General features: G+C 43.5%; 2 protein-coding genes and 1 long non-coding RNA gene across 9 annotated transcripts; 1 reads left to right on the forward strand and 2 right to left on the reverse strand.

Annotated features, from left to right (window-relative positions):
- Window positions 1-922: 922 nt before the first annotated feature.
- On the forward strand, window positions 923-3,507 carry LOC112876389. Of its 3 annotated transcripts, none has more exons than XR_003225305.1 (5): window positions 923-1,161; window positions 1,423-1,712; window positions 1,917-2,053; window positions 2,892-3,150; window positions 3,235-3,507. It is a non-coding gene; the product is annotated as an uncharacterized LOC112876389 (long non-coding RNA). The 3 variants fall into 3 exon arrangements; XR_003225303.1 differs by having other exon boundaries at window positions 3,252-3,507; XR_003225304.1 differs by having other exon boundaries at window positions 923-1,124; window positions 3,252-3,507.
- Window positions 3,508-4,079: 572 nt separating this feature from the next.
- Window positions 4,080-9,056, reverse strand: LOC112873741 (renalase). Of its 5 annotated transcripts, none has more exons than XM_025936783.1 (10): window positions 8,899-9,056; window positions 8,687-8,786; window positions 8,427-8,607; window positions 7,889-7,961; window positions 7,609-7,788; window positions 6,933-7,030; window positions 6,399-6,496; window positions 6,144-6,317; window positions 5,870-6,053; window positions 4,080-4,306 (listed from the first exon to the last, which is right to left on the reverse strand). In XM_025936783.1, exons 1-9 carry the CDS (start codon window positions 8,945-8,947, stop codon window positions 5,873-5,875), a joined length of 1,134 nt encoding a protein of 377 aa, XP_025792568.1. In that variant the 5' UTR covers window positions 8,948-9,056; the 3' UTR covers window positions 4,080-4,306; window positions 5,870-5,872. The 5 variants fall into 5 exon arrangements, with proteins under 5 accessions (XP_025792568.1, XP_025792569.1, XP_025792566.1 ...); XM_025936784.1 differs by having other exon boundaries at window positions 4,080-4,309; XM_025936785.1 differs by lacking the exon at window positions 4,080-4,306 and having other exon boundaries at window positions 5,928-6,053; window positions 6,144-6,203; window positions 6,275-6,317.
- A 4,479-nt stretch (window positions 9,057-13,535) lies between these two features.
- LOC112876574 lies at window positions 13,536-15,037 on the reverse strand. The gene is made up of 6 exons (XM_025940712.1): window positions 14,975-15,037; window positions 14,701-14,898; window positions 14,444-14,617; window positions 13,986-14,375; window positions 13,695-13,898; window positions 13,536-13,624 (listed from the first exon to the last, which is right to left on the reverse strand). The coding sequence occupies exons 1-6, from the start codon at window positions 15,035-15,037 to the stop codon at window positions 13,562-13,564; spliced, it is 1,092 nt and encodes a 363-aa protein (XP_025796497.1). The 3' UTR covers window positions 13,536-13,561.
- Between the last annotated feature and the right edge of the window lie 2,820 nt (window positions 15,038-17,857).

The raw sequence follows: 17,857 nt of genomic DNA on the forward strand, positions 1-17,857 counted from the left end.
CAACTTACTCCTGCAGTGTTTGTCCAGGAATCCTATTATACATGTCTCTAAAAAAATGCTATAAAACTCACGAGCACGTCCAGAACTGTTTACTTCTGGCTCACTTGTTGTCCTCCACTTTGCATTGACCTTCTAAATATCATTATTTTTTCAATCAGATATATTGTTCTGTAGTCTTTCAAGCGTTCATATAATGTTGTCAGGCATAAAAGCGGCTGTCAACATTTATTTCAATGGAGATCTTCTATACCTTTATAATACGGGTAGTTGGAGGACATTTTTCTTGAGTACGAAATACCGAAATCGATACACACCATCCTAACTACCCAAAATAAATTGGTATGCCCTAGAAACACAAACAGGGAAATGGAATGCTTCCCTGATGGCATCCGATCCAAAACAAAGCACGCGAGCTACGGTTTTGATTTGCTGCATCAACTGAACAGAAAATGACTGCTTACTTGACACGAATGATTAGATGGCCATAATTACCAGGACCCAGGCCATGCATCTGCTGCGTGACTGCTCCAGTGCTGTGTAAGTTCAGTTGAGACACCGGAGGCCTTCAGATCAGGTGCTGCTCACCTGCAACCATCGGTCAGCATGCAGATCACACGAGCAATGCGTGCATACTATTCTGAAATCTAACCTACAGAAATTCATGTTGATTTGATAAAAAGAAGTATTACGTGGTGTGGTACAGTATCAAAGGCAAGGAACGTTTCTTGGAATTATACAGAACAGCGAAAGCAAGTTCCATTGGTTATGTGTTATAATAAAAAACACTAAAATGATACGGTCCAGTTATAATCTATCCTCCTCTAAACATTCCAAATGCCTCGTCGTCCGTCTTTTCGCCATGACTCTTTTACCAAAAAAACCCTCCAGCTTTAATGAAATCAACCCACCACAGCCCATCTTTCAAGAAAAAAACCTGCAGTCCCTGCACTACACGTTCCATCGTCGCCTCCTTCGGCCTGTCGCCCCCTCCACTCCCCTCCCCAGTCTACGGCCTGCGTGCGCCGGCGCCGCCGCTCCCGACCGCCGCCTCCCCGACGACCCCCGCGCCCGTTCGACTGGGATCCCTCCCCGCCGCGCCGCCCGAGCTCCGCCCTTGGGCCCAGGTGCGGAAGTGCATGGTGGAGCATCTCCCTTTCCCCGGTAAACTGGCAATATTGGGAGGAAAATATACTCCAGCAGTTTCCCAAAACCTCTCCCTTTCCCCAATAATTATTTCACCCTGACTCCCCTCAAAATAAAGGGAGAATTTTGGCTCTCCCGGTACGATAGTTGTATTGTGACGAGGTTATTGGGGAATTGTAAAACCTTGTAAACATTCTAAGCACTCAACAGATTTTACCTGCATTTTTACAACATTATTCTGGAGTACCGATGTGCATTCTGTTTTCTGTTTTCCTGTAGCTGAGGGGGAACTTGAGAATCTGGGGCATCATCAGTACACTTGACCTGGTGAGATTAAGGACTTCATCGACAAAGGTCAAGCAGAATGGGTGGTACCGAACACAGCATACGCGTTGCTCAGCAATGCTGAAGCTTTCTGGGAGGATATCAAGGATGGCAGCCGCTTCCACGGTGGTTATGCCATTGTGAAGACCGAGATCTATGCTGCTGAAATAGGTCATCAAGCAGGTTACTCAGAAAACAGTGAGGTGATCGCCACTGAGAGAAGAATGAGAAAACCTAACAGTGAGGTACCTCTTTATATGTCACATGTGCTAGTGGATCTTCGAGCAAACATTCTTATAATCTATTCCTAGCTTAACACTGCTGATCCCTACGAATTTTCATTTCTGTTGTGAGGAAAGTGGATTTATTACACTTTTTATTGTGACTTGTCTGCTGGTTGCACTACCTGCATTTGTGAGATATTAATCCGTAATGTGTCTTTATTTCAGGTAGAACCAGGCAAAAATGAAACCATCACACTTGACAGGTTTGATGTTTCCGGACAGCTTTGGTTTAGGAGGAGATACCAAAACCCACATACAGTTTCGTCCAATGGATGGATGGTAAAGCAGCCAGGCTTAAAGAGGTAACTATCATCATCCAGAAACTGTTTAGTTGTGAATCTAAGTGGGCAGGAAGTTGCCGAGCTTGGTGCTTTAGATAATATCTTTTTATACCAGGTCGTTGATTTGTTGTGCTCTTGTTCTATAAATCTTTGTACTTCTTTTATGAAGTAGTGAAAATTAGATGATCCTGTTATGGTTAACATGGATATTTTATATCAATTGGAATTGCCCTGTATCCGACCTGACTCTATTCTCTGCAAACTGTCTACATGATGTGAGAAGCATCAGGACAATTTTTCTGTGAGTGGCACATAAGCAACGCATTTAATCTGAGTGCACTGCACCCAATAGGCTTACTTTTTGGCAAGGTAATTGAAAACTTGTAATAATCAAATTGCTTGATTGAATGAACTTCGCTTTAAGTGTTTAAGCAACTAGTAAGTGGCTAAAGATGATTTAGTTTATGTCATTTATTTGCTTTTCTAGAAAAGTTTGACCTCTTGACCTTATTGTATTGTATTGTATTTCCATACAGAATCTGCAATGAAAGTAGATACTTCGAATAACAGAGAATTGTTTAGTTTAGGTTATTGCTGTAGGCTAAGGTGATAGTAAAGTCAGATTATTAGTTCATACCTTAAATATCACGTTACCCACACATTTCTAGGATTCTTGTTTCATCAATTTTCTGTATTTGTCTATATATTATTAGATAATATGTTTAGGAGACTGCATAAGCATGCAGTTCATGTTTAAGCACTAGTTAGGACTGTTGTGCAGCATCCTAGCTTATTTTGGGTTTATCTCCTACTTAATTGCTTATGTATGATAACTAATACTTGAATTGTAACTTTGCAGAAGCCTACATCAATCAAGATATCAGATATCTGTGCTTGGATCGAAACAATGGATGAAGCATTGAGGTGTATCCAGAAAGATGTAAGTGAAGTGAAGGATTTGATAAAAAAAACTACACCACTCTGGTGGGTGCAAATTTGGCACAGGCTGAGGTCATTAAGGAATTTGTCAAAGAACAGACTTCAACAACTGCTTCCCTTACTCGTGACCTGACCAGTTTAAGGAATGAGCTCAGAATTGTTGGACCATGATGAACTAGGTAATTCACCATGTGCATTCTTTAGTTAAACTTGTCTTCTAGTTTTGATTTCTTTTGAATTAGTTTTCTATGCTGAAACTATAGACTTCAACTTGTTGCAGACAATCGAAGCCTCCAAGGTGGTGTCTGGTGACAGCGGTTACGTTTCGCAGGTGTTTGCAGCAGCGTTTTATCCTTTCTTAATTCAATCAAAGAGCCGAACCTGGATCTTGGTTATTGGAACTTGTTAATCCAACAGATGTAAATGGCACGCAGAGTTGGTAGATTACCCTACTATTGCTTTTACTTCCGTCATGATGATGTCTGAATTTTATCATCTAAAATTCTAAATGGAAATTGTGTGACAGAATTGGTGAATTTCCTTTCTGGTTATTGTGCTGTTTTTTTTTTTATCTAGCTGCTTACACAATGTTTCTTTTTGCTCTATGAGCTGCGGTGTTAATGAAATTATGAGTTGATGGGGTGGCATCGCAGATTCATGGATAGTTTATGGCTTACATCTCATCTCTTGCTAGCGAGCCAGGGATTCTAAGCCATCCTTTGAAGAATGCTGCTTCACGGTGTGCTTAGGAGCCATCCTAGAATAGGTAATGGAGTTAGGTGATGACGTATCACATACTCAGTATGTAACTGTGGCACGGAGGGAGGATGCCTTGATCTGTAGGATCCATGTACAAAAGGCTTTGGAGACGAAATGGAGTTTAGAGAGGAAGCTGAGCCATGTTTTAAACAATTCAAGCCATCAGGGTTCTGTGAGATGGAAATGGTAGCAAAGCACAGCACTGCACTGCACTGTAAAGAGTTACACGGGCGATTTTATGGTTTTCACTGGTTTTCACCATAGCCAAGAAATGCCACGTATTGGCACTGACTCGCATCACAACAACCATAGCACCTGCAAGTATCTGCCTCATATTGGCACTGACTCGCAGCACAACAATCGTAGCACCTGCAAGTATCAGACCCTAGTAAACCTCGACGTGCCATTGCTTGTTCTTCTTGAGCTGTGACAGCTTCTGCTCCCAGCTCTCCCCTCTCTGCTCCGCCGCACCAGGCCCACCCCTCCGATTGTACGTATTTTGCTCCCATCCGCTTATTTTGCTGCCACCAACCGTATATCGTACTTCCCCCAGTTATTTCATCCACATTGTTCCCTCTGCTAAAGAAAACAATTAGGAATCTCTATTTGTTACTCTAGGAGTTTATTTTTCTTACAATCTCTTAAGATCCTATGTAAAATGAGCATGTTTTGGATGTTGCAAAAGGAAAATATCGAGGTTGCAAATAAAGTTTGTGCATGTTGCTGCTATCTATGAATGTTGGATGAAACATGATGCCATGTTGCGACGGAAATTTTCCATCCCTGAATTGGATGGATAGTCATTTTATACATATTTTTTTAATGTTGCAAGCTGTGATTTTTTATGTTGCGTTAGTTAACTTTTATTGTTGCAACGAAGCGTCCAATGAAAAATCTACTATCGGACATCTGGGCCCTAGTAGCTCCGTGTAAATGCTAAACAAATATTTGTTTTGGGACGAAGGGAGTAGGTGCTTAAATTAAATTCTACTTGCATTATTGTATCTCTTACGACAAGATTTTTAAAATTACGATTACACTTGACCACATCTGAATAAAATTATTTTGTAATATTTTTTTAAAGGTGGAACAATTTCATTGTGTAGTGGGAGCAATTTTTCTAAAATCACAAATAAGTTTTTCCATCTTCAAAAAGAATTGTGCCGCTGGAAATTCATCCAAACATAGTTATGTATGATCTTATCTCAAATATTTTGATGTAACACATATAGAGGTGCAATTGAAATTTAGTTCATGCACTATATTTATAAACTACTCCTTCCGTCCCTAAAAAAGTTAGTATATGCAACAATCAATTTGTATCAAATATGCTTAAAAAATAAGATAGGTAAGATCATTTTACCTTTAAATTAATTTATCACATAATTCTTAGAATATTTTTTAGGGGGAATGATTTTTCTTTTTTTAGAACGGAGGGAGCATTTTTGTTTTGGATAGACTCGCACGTCCCTACTACGTGTGGGCCATCGCGGGAGGCGGGGGACATGCTTTTTTGCGCTAGCATGGGCCGTGGGTCCCTGGCACACTGCACCAAGTACGCTGCTGCAATCGAATTAATCCTGATTGTTCGCATTAGTGTTAGCATCTTTGTCACTTTGGCATTGCTGCATAATATGACCAATGCGATATCCTTTTCTTGATGCTGACAAAGAATTGTTACAGGATTATAACACTACTAGGGCTGCTCTGCCCTAGTAGGGTTTGGTGAGTGGTAACACTCCATGATGTCAATGGGGAATAAGTGAGGTTGCTGTATAGCTTCTCTTCTACGTCACAATTTACGCACTCTACGCATGCATAGGTCCAGGTATCAATATGTTAGGCAGCCTAAGCTGTGGGTTAGTGTGTTAGCACTTAGCGGAGCAACAAAGATGCATCACATCTGATGTTCAGCATACCTCATTGAATCTGATATTGCTTCAAACGTAATGATAACTGATCACATCTCCAACAAAGAAAGATATAAAGTCATGCACCTTTATTTCTTATTTTGTAACAAAACATTCAACAAAACAATAGGGCTCCTCGTGGAGCTTGATTCTTTATTTCTATAACAATTACATAGAGAGAGTTGGAGAAGGGGGCAGGGGGCTGTAGTTGATTAAATATACAACTCACAAGTCACAACCCCGATGGACAGTTTAAACATCCCATGATTTTTGAAGCTCCTCTCACGGCACTAAGGACCGCTCCTTCAATACTTGGACTTGCACAGAAATCTCCACAAATTACCAATTTCGTGCTTTTGTCCCAAACACATTTATCATCGCCACCTATAGCAATGGCTGGGAATGCACTACCCCTGCAATTTTACATTTTATCAAATACCAACAAGGAGGGAAAAATACAATTGAAGATGACAGCCCTAAAAGGTATGGCTTAAAAAACTGACCATCTGTGAGCTTTCATGAAAATTGGTTGTGGAATGCTCAATCCTGTAGCCTGGAATTCCCTGAACAATTCCTCTGCCACCTTAGCAAGTGCATCTACTGAAGGTTTCCGCGGGCCAATATTATTTATTACCTTGGAAGCATATTCAGCTGTCGAGTGCAATACCCAAGATTGTCTGAATATAAAAAAAAGTTACATTAAACAAAACTTTATGATACAGAATGATGTATGTGTACAGAAAAAAAAAGACATGTACCTGTTAGGAGGTACACAAGCACGCCCTGGCTTACTACTATCACAAAAGGCCCAACTCAGAGAATCAGAATTGTTGAAAGAGAAACCATGCACAGGTACCTGATTAAAACACAATTGAGCAGAGAATTAAGCTTTCAAAAAAATTGTGCAGGGAAGTAAACACCTTTGAAGAGGTGGCAGGGGCATAAAGTCATAAACTGAATAAATGAGAGTTGCTTATAAGGTCATTAGATAAGGAACAGCTTCATGACCCATAATTATCATGATGGTAAGTTAAATAGCCAGCTTGAGTATTTTATACCAAATTAGGGAAAGAAAAGTATCCTATAATCCGGCATTCTAACTATGTAGTATTTTGGTAATTACAATACCTCTGAGGCTCCAACTAAACCCTGGTCCTATGCATAATGACAAACACCAGGCTTATATGCATGACAGTAAGTATGAACTGACTACAACAGCAAAATCTTTAGTCCCGAATAAGTTGGGGAGGCAGCAGCTGTATGAATGTATAAAATTAAAAAATTAGACATACCATAGCCAAAGGCTCTGAGAATGCTACCATAAGAGCAAAACAGGGACGAACTGGGATATCTTGAACCATTACAGACAGCCGTGGAAATAGCGACAAGTCTGAGGAAACATTTCAAAGATTCATCAACAAAGTACACAGATGCATCACACTTGTATACAAGATGCTGATACTAAGTAATTAGTACCAATATTAATATGTAATAAACATGAGTGCAAGTAATCATCGTCACCTTTAAGTAAACTCTTACATTCAAATACGCAGCTTCTCTCAATAATAACCATTATTTTGCCCTTACCAATCATTATTTTGTGCTTACTAATAACTAGATACCATACAGAAGCTGATAGCTACTTACAAATAGAAAAAAAGAAATGAACTGGAGATAAAACAGGACATGGCTTCAAAGTGTTTTGTTTTGTTACTACACATTCCATAACTTCACAGAAATATATGCATAAATATGAAGCAGAGACAGAAGCAATTACTTAGGGCTAAACAGGAGCTATCTTTTGAACCGAAATGGTGATATACATCTTTAATTGACTTAAGTGATAGCCATCTGATTAGTAGAACTTATTGGGAAACAAGAAGTTTGCCTTCTAAAACTAGGTGCCTTAAGTTATAATATTGAATCTTATTTTATGATGGTTAACATTATGGAGATTATAAAACAAACCAAGAGGCGGTGGCCTTCCAGTCAACCCTGAAAATCTTGGTGATGCCACAATCTTATCTGTGGCTATAACATAATCAAAATTGCCAAGATCTTTTCCATCCAAGCTAGCTAGTGACCATGAACTCCTATCTTGAAGCCAGTCCATCTTGCCAACAGTGACACCAAATTTGGCCACCACACCTAGCACAAGCAGAGTATGCATGGACATCAAGAATTTGCCCGCTTGGTCCAGAAGAAATATTATGTATGGGACTCTAAAGTTTGAAGTCTGAACTCTAACCATCCTCTGAACAGAGTGATTTGCATATCGAGTTCATGCCTGGCACTCCCACATACTTCTTAGTTGATCCCTCCTGTAAGAACATGTCCCAAGCAAGCTAATGTTATTTTATGAAAAGGTACCTTGAACCATACAACAGAAGTTCCGCATACACTGCTGCTAATGTACATAAATCTTTCATTTCGAAAACAGTCAACACACAAATATTTTGATCATCCCAAAAAATGAAAGCCCACATGAGATATGACATAGCCTAGCTAAGATTTAAGTACTTCACCTCTCCTCAATATATCAAGGCAAGCATCGGAGACATTCCAGATGGCAATTTGGGATATAAAGGTAAAATTTGACATATCTAAACTATCAGATGCCCTGTAGTCATTTCCAAGTTTGGAAAACGAAAAAAGTCTACCCTTTAACTGCTTTATTTATCCTCAATTCAGTCTCGAATTCTCATGGTGAACCAACGAACTACCTGAGCGATTCCGTTTTAGTAATGGAGAAACCCCAGGACAAGGGATGGATTAGGAAACTGAACCTTCTCGAAGTCAGTGAATTTGCCGGTAGCCCGATCAAAGCATGCGAACATGGCCTTCCACTCGGCGATGATCCCTCGCGCCTCCCACCCACCCACGACCCGGGCAACCTCATCGTTGGTCACGGTGAAGTAGGGCGCTCCATGGTCGAAGCGAAGCTCCGTGCCGTCCTCCATCACCTCCCTACGTCCATCAATACCCCGCAAAATGGGAACCGATCAGTCAGAGCGCGGCAATTGCAGAGAGTCAATTGGTCGAGCACCTCCGCTGCGCCATGCGCCCGCCGGCGCCCCGGCCGGAGTCGAAGAGCGTCACGGCCACGCCGCGACCGGCGAGGAGTGACGCGCACACGGCGCCCGAAACTGCGATCGGGGAAGCGGAAACGTCAGATAGCACGCGTCGGTTCGAACGGGATTGTTCGGGAGTGCGGTGGGCTGGGGGCAGGAGACGGGGTTAGACGGTCGAGGTGCTTACTTCCGGCACCGATGACGGCGACATTCGCGGCGGCGGTGGCGGAGGTCATGGCTCGACGCTTCCCGGCGGCTGGCACCTGGCGCGGTTGAGGGGCGGAGCAGTGGAGTGGCGCGGTACGGCGGATGGAGGCGGGACCGCGGGACGTTTGCGGCTTTGCGCGTCCTCGTGTCGACGTGGCTCGTCGTGGACCCTTCGCTTGGAGGGTTCTTCTCGGGCCGGGCTGACCGTGTAACTAATACGGCCCATTTCTCGTTTGGATCTTTTCTATTTTCTCTTCTTTTTGCTCTTTTTTTGTGTGTACTTTTTCTTAAAAAGCCAAAAGTAGTTACATCAATAGAAGTAACTTCATAAACTATCCTTGAATTAATAATAGCTACTCTCTCTATTTTTATTTATATATCGTATTAGATTTGTCCTAAATTAAATTTGCCCAACTTTTACAATATCAAATTTATTTTATTAAATCCACTATGAAGTATATATTAACATTACATATGTTGGATAGTGTAATTGTATAATTGTTGTTATTTTTTTAGATTTAGTCAAAGTTGATCAAATTTAACTTAGGACAAACTTAATACGATATGTAAATAAAAATAAAAAAAGTAGTGTTTGGTTGGAGAGCGAGGTGGAAGGGAACAGCCTCATCCTTAATTTTTAGGATAGAATGATTCCATTCTTATGTTTTGAAGTGAGTTTCTATATTTGGTTGGAGGGACGAGGATGGGAGGTTCACACGTTCTACTAACAGTGTTAACCGTGGGCCCCGCTCGTCGGTCAAACAAATTTCATCTTCTTCCATCCACCTGCTGACCTGCCTCCATCGTCGCACAGCTCCCTCGATTCCCTTTTGCTTTTGCCTGGCAGCTCCGCCGTCGTCAAGCAGCCCCGCAGGCTAGTAGAGCCCCTGCCGCCACGCCGCACAAGCCCCGCGCACGGAGTCGCTTAGCTGCAACCTCGTCCGCGAACGGTGGGCACAGGCCGAGCGGAGGCCGCCGGCGCTGCAGAGCAGAGGGCAGCGATAGGGGAGTGCGTGCGAGGAGGAGACGGCGTCGGAGTGGAACGAACTCGTTCGACCACTTTTTGGGAGCCAGTTCGTCCCGGATCTTTGAGAATATTTCCTGAAGAGGGATGAGCTCATCCCAGCTGCTGCTCAACCAAACACTGTAAAAAATGGAATGAAATAGCTCCATTGCAATGCATCCTCCTAACCAAACACTACCTTATGTTAACAGAATATAACTTCACCATAGTTGCTTAAATAAAATTAACTGCACTTACACGTGTACTATAAAAGAGCACCCAAGGCCCCTGTTCCAACACCAGGAGACTTGTAGCCATTCCAAGCCAAAGCCACCACCATCATCATCAAATACTAACCCGCAAGGGAGAAATGGCCAAGCTCAGCGCCCTCGCCTCTCGCCATCGTCCTCCTCGTCGCCGTGGCCGCCGCGGTCACCGTCTCTTCCGCGCACGGCGCTCGCACCCTGGAGACCGCGTGGCCATACCGGCGTCGTTCGTGGCCTCTCCGCCCGCGGCGGAAGGCGTTGTCGACTTCGACGTCCTCCTCGAAGAGGCGGCGGCGGACGGCCCTGCTGCCGCCGGGCCCGATGCCGACTGGGCCTTTAAACAATGTCGGGCCGGGCCTTCATATACTTCTATATATAAATAAAATGGGATTTGATACTGAAATACTGCTAGCTATAAGTTCATTTTTGCTCTCTAGCCGCTAGGCTGTAATTGTAGTACTGTTGTCTACGTAGTGACGGCATCCTAGCCATCTCGGCTTTTATATATGTATGTATATATAGTAGTGAGTACTCCAGAACCCAGCCCTGCTTGTTGTTGCGACCTGCAACTGCCGTCTAGTTAGACACAACACCAACACCACCTTTCCTCTGATGATGCTGGGCTTGATATTACAATGCGAAGTGACTAACAATATCGCGCAAAAACAACAGGTACAACAAACATCTTTGAGAGTGGAAGGCACTGGGAGAATACGCATGCAGCGAAGGCGACAAACTTGTTTCCCTCTAGGTAGAGTGCCTGTTCCACATATAGAGTTCATATGTCAGTGATCTGCATTTGGTGCTTGATTCCTTGTTGCGATATTTCCATGGCATGGATAAACAGAAAGTTTTTGTAATCAATAAAATTCGTGTTTCTGTAAAATTATTCACAATTGTCATCACGGAAAGAAATAACACAAAGTATTATAGACCTATTCATATATTACTCACCATTGCTATCATCAAAATGGTAACAAACATACCCCTATGTTTAATAATAATTTTCCACTATAATTTGCATTACAAGTAAACAGAAAAGGAACCCATCCATGCTTCTATATCATTCGCCTCTACCTTTATGTGATAAATTAACTTTAAGATTGATGTGGGTACTGGGTAGACAAATAAGTAGCAAAGAAGATATGTCGCAGCGTCCCTGGAGGCGCAACATGCTTGCAGTGAAAGCTTTTGAGTCATGTTAGAGTTGCTCATTCCAAAAGAAAAGAAAAGAAATAAAGTTGTTAATAACAAAAGAAAAGAAACAGAGTTGCTCCAAAATTACTACTCGTAGCTTCATCAACATCAATTCATGCGCTAATTTATCAGACACACAGGAGAATGAACTAGCTAGCTAGCTAGCTACTCTAGTCCATATAACTGTTGCTAGCGTTAAACACCGTAATTAGTCCCACTGCAGTTACTGATAATAAAACCGAATTAGCAACCCTTCCAACTATAAAAGACCACCGATGAGTCGAGTTTGGTTTTGACTAACGCGTCAATCATGTATGTCTTGCAAACATGGATGTCTGTCCTTGTAAGTTGTGTCAAAACCATATGTCCACGTAAACATTCTTCAAATAACATGCACGTACGTGATCGATGTTGTCCTACCCAAATCAAATGGGACGTGATACTGGCATAAAGATAATAATTGAATATCTGCCCTACCTAAATAGACCTCTTGACCTCTGCCTGCTCAATTAACTCGCAATTCATTTCTTCACCCACTGTGTTCACCTATCCGCCGGAGCGATATCTTTGCCGTCGTCTGGACCTATATTATACGGGGTGTTTGGTTATAAGGACTAAAATTTAATGCTTATCACATAGAATTTTCTGATGCTAATTAGAAAGATTAAATATAAGATAATTATAAAACTAATTACACAAATGTACATTAATTCGCGAGATAAATCTATTAAGTCTAATTAATCCATCATTAATATATGTTTACTGTATTACCATATTATCAAATTATGGACTAATTATGCTTAATAGATTCGTCTCGCAAATTAGCTTTCATCTGTGCAATTAGTTTTATAATTAGTCTATGTTTTAATTAGTAATCAAACATTCCATATGACGGGAACTAAAATTTAGTCCGTGGAACCAAAATACCTTGCGCTTGACAATTTCAGAATATAGTCTTGCTTCTTTCAATCTTTCTGATCCCTTATACGAACTAGCTAGCTAGCTAGGAACAACATCTGAAGAACATATATAGTGCGTAAATAAAGAAACAAAGATGAACAGCGTTTTGAGAGTGGAAGGCATCAGGAGGGTACGCCCTGGAAAGCTGATTTGCTTCAGTATTCTTCAGGCGCATGTGCTAACTTGTCCTCAGACAGTGCGATCGATTGTGGGAAGCATGGGTTCACCTGATTGCAAGGGAACTTAACATGGCGAGAAGTATAAAATCAGTTTTCACGCGGGACAAGTAAAATCTGTTTGGGTAACTATGTGTGCATGGAAATTAATAAAATTTCCCTTTCAAAAAAAAAATGTGTGCATGGAAAACTTTAGTTCATCCGCTTGTGTCGACCGAAACCATGCATGTGTGCCTTAATCTTTGTGAGAGTCAATGCTCGTTCACCGTCCAGCTACGTCAACACATTTTCCCCTAATTAAACGACGCCTGGTCTACGGTGCATACTATTTGCACAACATAAAACTCGTTCTTGGGATGTGAACCGTGATAATTCGTTGTGATACTTTCCCTTTTTGATTAACAGTATTCCCACTACCGGACGCGGCTGATTTGCCGAGTGCCCCGAGCACTCGGCAAAGACGTAAAGGCACTCGGCAAAAATTTTGCCGAGAGCCCCACTCGGCAAAGGGCTCCCGGGGAAGCCGGGGTCGGCAAAGGATTCTTTGCCGAGAGCTTCTCCACGGGCTCTCGGCAAAATGTTTACCGAGAGCCAAAAGCGGCCCTCGGCAAAGAAAAGTAGCCGTCACGGCGCGCCACCGTGGACGGATCCTTTGCCGAGTGTCGCCGTCAGACTCTCGGCAAAGGACCGCGTCAACGCCCACCCTGGACGCCTTCTTTGCCGAGAGCCCGGTCAATAGCACTCGGCAAAGAGGGCATCCAGAGCTGCCTCCAGTGGCTCTCGGCAAAGAGGCAGGATTATATTATGCAGTAACAATTGGGCCTGAGAGTGCCTGGCGGACAGTCCGCCAGGCACTCTCAGGCCTGATTGTTCCCACGAAAACTAGTGACGTCAAGAATTAATCCAATGGGGCTCAAACTTTGTAGGTACATTCACTTTAGCCAAGTATATCACAAAGTACACAATGAACAATCAAAGTACATGCATTCAGTCTAGCTAAGTCTCAAATGCAAATAACTCCATCATCTATGCCGAAGGTGGCTAGTTGTTCTGGTTGGTCTGATTTGGAGAAATATACGGATCATTGGAGGCCGCCGACTGATTCTGCAACATATAGATGAAATGTATGAGTGAAACGACAAAATAAACGACATATTGAACATTGCATACTCACTGAAGTAGAAAACGGATCGGTGGGTGGTCTAGGTGGGGTGACGAAGGGAGGTGGCGGAGGTAGACCCGTCGCTGCGCCAAGACTCTGAATGTACGCGAACATGCTCGCCATCCTCTGTCGGTCAGCCTCCCGCTCGGCCTCCATCTCCGCCCTCATCCTTGCCTCCAACTCCATACGTTCTCTCCTCTCTTCTTGCAGCTGAGCCTGCAAAATTTTTACCCCAATTTTACAATAATACAAAAGCTAAGTTATGTAATATAATAGATAAAAAACGTATGAACAAGCAACAACCTGGAGTGCCTGGACTTGGCTCGTCGAACTGTCCGGACGAGGTCGGATGCCTGCGCTCGAGCTCGTTTGCCGTGCTTTTATCTGAGATAGAGTCGGAGTAGAAGAGGAGTCGATCGCGCCGTCGCAAATCCAGTACCGTCCATGCTTCTTTCCTCCTCCGACCTTCATGACAATTTCAGCGTCAAGATCCTCCTGGGTCGGATCGTACTCTTGGCCGTGCACCTCCCTCGCCATCGATGTGTACTCATTGAGGCGAGTATAGATGCTCGGGTTGCTGTACGCCTCGGGCCCGTCCTCCGCGTTGTAGCTGACGCTGGATGTCGCTTTACCCTTGTGGGATAGAGCATACGCCATGAATTTGTTGCACTGCTGCCCTCCATGTGCCGCCGACTGCGAGAAACAAGATGATGAGAAATCATGCATAGTTGAATAACCACAAAACAAGTAAAGTCGCGTACCCATGCTTGGGCGTACTCGGTCAGGTTACGGTTGCCTTGGTGGTGTGGCACACCGGCCATAGTCAGACGGTGCTCACGACGCTCCTGGTGCACAGCGTTCCAGTCGTCGGATAACCACTTAGCAACTATCTGCTGCCAGCACTCAGGAAAGTGGGCACACCAATGAGGAACCATCTACATGACATCAAGTAGAAGACATATTAGTAGAGGACATTAAGCCAACTTAATGGTCAAATAAATCAAATTTTGGTATTTACCTGCAAGTACTGCTCCTCAGTCAACGTCATAGTTCTTGCTTGCGCCTTGGTGACCTTCTGTCCAAGGACGACGGCGTGGTAGTTGATGATTGACTGGAGGCGCTGCTCGTAGAACATGTCGGTAACGAGCTTTTTGCAGCGATACTCGGCAACCACATCCGCCTGCGCGTCCATCCCGGCCTGTAGTCTGTAGAAATCCTGCAATAAACACGATATCATTATTTCAATCATATTATCAAGGATGTGCAACGAATGCGATATATTGATCACTTACCCAAAGCTCGCCCTTCACTCGCTCAGCCAAGTTGGGCCACTGTCTGCCGGCAACATCCCGCATGTCGGGGACGGCCCGGTAGTGCTCCCACGTATAGGCCGGACATGGCTCTCCGGCCAACGTGACCAGGCCAGGGAAGTGATCCCTAACCAGAAGACCCAAGATGCCATTCACATGGCGTCTGTGAGCACCAACGGGCCTCTCCACAACTATCCAGTTCCTGCATAGGTGATTGATAAAAAATTTTATTTTCTACCACAAAATTGAAATTATACCGTAAACATGTACTGAAAACATGTAAATTTACTTACTTATCCCCTTGGGGAGCTATGATCGGGCGTTTTGCTTCAGGAATCGGTCGCTGGGGGAGACTCGCCGGACCTCGCTGGTAGACGGTTGACGAAGCAGAGGCCTCCGTGCCCTCCTCGTCCGCCTGCTCGTCGTCCCCTGGCCCCTCCTGGTGGACCACCTGGTCCGCCTGCTCGTCCTCCCCTCTGGGAGCGCCTGCTCCTCCTCCGGGAGCGCCTGCTCCTCCTCCTCCGGCGGCACCTCCTCCTCCGGGAGGCACCTCCTCCTCCGGGAGCGCATGCTCCTCCTCCGGCGGCGCCTGTGTCATCGCCCTCCTGCCACTCCCCCTCCTCCTCCTGTAAGACGGTCCCTCAGCCGCCCCGGACGTCGGCTCACTGCTCCCCCCCGAAAACCTCTTGTGAAGGGCCGCTACACTCTTCTTCATCCCGCGGCCCACCATCTTTGGTGAATCCCCTGCAATTAAAAGAAAATTAATTAGTACAGATAAATATATAACACATACTTAGATAAATACATAAAGAAAATAGAACATAATTACATAATAATTATGTGGATGAAGAGAGATAGAGGAGCTTCATCCAAGATAAACACATAAACAAAACCGAGTTGTGTTATGTGGATGAATAGAGATAGAGGAACTTCATCCAAGAGGTATAGGGGTTTTGGACAGCCTCCCACGGACATAAGACGATGGGCCCACAAAGAGATACTTTGGATGAAAGAAAAATGATCAGTTCTGCTGGCTGATCCCGATCTGTCCTGGCGGACTGTCCGCCATTCCTGGCGGACAGTCCGCCAGGACCTCTCAGCCAGCCAAAAAACCTTCTTTAATTCCAAGGGATTGATCCAAACTTTAAGATATCTTAGAGGGATGATTGGATGTATATGAGACAAAGCAGAAGACAACTAAAACACAGTTTTCAAGACAACATAAAAAAAGTTTACCACTTTATAGCAACAACCATAATTACGTAATAAGTACAGATAAATATATAATACATACTTATAGATAAATACATGAAGAAAATAGAACATCAATACGTAATAATATAGTCTTACATTGACTAAAAATATTCATCGTAGTCGGGATTAGCTGGATCATAGTCCTCATCATCACTATCAATCATGTCGTAACCAATAAGATCAGAAGACTCGGTGTCTTCATTTGCATTGTCTACTTGTAGTCGTTCTAGCATGTGTAAATCCTTAACGCTCTGCACCTCTTCCTCCTCCCCCGCATCATCAACTGCTTCAACTTCCATTTCGTTTGCCTCGGTTAATTCTATCTCGAATCGCCCTTGTAGCCCCTCTTCTTGAAAGAACTCTCCGTCATATATGTTTGGATCTAAGTTGTAATCATCATCGTTAGGGACAGGTACTCTACCGTGCGGTGATGTCTTGTACACAATATACCAACCCTTAAGATGCTCTTTGCTTTCACACGCATATGGGAGATAATAAACTTGTATAGCCTGTTGAGCAACAACATAGACATCGTCTATGGTCATGACTGAATCCTGTCGAATTTCGACTAGCCCAACATTAGAATGCGTCCGTCTCATTGCTTGAGGGTCAAACCAATGACATTTGAATATCACGGGATTAAGTCGTTTCGAACCATAGTAGCTGAGTTCGTATATTTCTTCAATTCTTCCATAATACTCAATCCCATCAAGGCCGGGAGTAAACACCCCAGAATTTGTGGTCTTTCGATTGGGTCGACAATCCTCATGACTGCTTGTACAAAAATGATATCCATTCACGTCATAACCAGAATATGACTTGACCTTATATCCAAAGCCACCGGCCACCTGTCTCAACTCGGCACTCAAGGTCGCATCGCTAACGCCCTGCAAGTTCAAGTACGATTGGACAAACTAAGTAAAAACAACTTAGAGTGAAAAGCTAAGTACGGGCTAGATTGGACCGTACCTTCTGTTTGAACCAAGAAATAAAATTGGGTGATCCATTTCCTGCACCTTGTTTGAGCAGGGTATCTAATTCCTGCTCCGTGATATCCCTTGATTGACGCCAGAATTCTTGAATAAATTGTTGCATGTACGGTGTCACCTCGTCAAGGTTGGTCAACACATACAGCATGATCCGACACCACTCTTGATGACTCAACCTCTTGGTGGTCGAACCACTTGCAGTTCCAAGCTGACCTTGAAAAAGGCTGAGTCTCGAGTCATTTTCGCTAGCATTGTAACGAGTCGGTGGATTATGCACACTAGGTAGGTTGTCACCATAGTATACTGATGTAAAGTTCGACACCTCCTCCAGAATGTATGCCTCGGCAATGGAACCCTCAATTTTGCTTTTATTTCCACATTTCTTTCGGATAACCTTTAGGCATCTTTCAATTGGATAGCACCACCGACCCTGCACGGGACCCCCCATTCGTGCCTCATACGGGAGATGCAATATCATATGCTCCATCGGATTAAAGAATTCGGGTGGAAAGATCTTCTCCAACTTACATAACAACACCGGTGCGATTCTTTCCAAGTCTGCAACTAAGGTCCGTGATAACTCCTTTGCACAAAGTGTGCGGAAGAAGTAGCTCAACTCTGC

Source organism: Panicum hallii, chromosome 9 (assembly GCF_002211085.1).
Source record: "Panicum hallii strain FIL2 chromosome 9, PHallii_v3.1, whole genome shotgun sequence".
In the NCBI taxonomy this organism is placed as follows: Eukaryota; Viridiplantae; Streptophyta; class Magnoliopsida; order Poales; family Poaceae; genus Panicum; species Panicum hallii.

Excerpts from the sequence above, each read along its gene's own strand:
- LOC112873741 (XM_025936783.1), bottom strand. The coding sequence starts at position 8,947 with ATGACCTCCGCCACCGCCGCCGCGAATGTCGCCGTCATCGGTGCCGGA. Across the intron at positions 7,962-8,426 it reads AATTCACTGACTTCGAGAAG|GAGGGATCAACTAAGAAGTA; the intron begins GTTCAGTTTCCT and ends ATGTTCTTACAG. Across the intron at positions 6,054-6,143 it reads TTCATGAAAGCTCACAGATG|GGGTAGTGCATTCCCAGCCA; the intron begins GTCAGTTTTTTA and ends GTAAAATTGCAG.
- LOC112876574 (XM_025940712.1), bottom strand. The coding sequence starts at position 15,037 with ATGCGGGATGTTGCCGGCAGACAGTGGCCCAACTTGGCTGAGCGAGTG. Across the intron at positions 13,899-13,985 it reads GCCAAGTCCAGGCACTCCAG|GCTCAGCTGCAAGAAGAGAG; the intron begins GTTGTTGCTTGT and ends AAAATTTTGCAG. Across the intron at positions 13,625-13,694 it reads CCGATCCGTTTTCTACTTCA|AATCAGTCGGCGGCCTCCAA; the intron begins GTGAGTATGCAA and ends TATATGTTGCAG.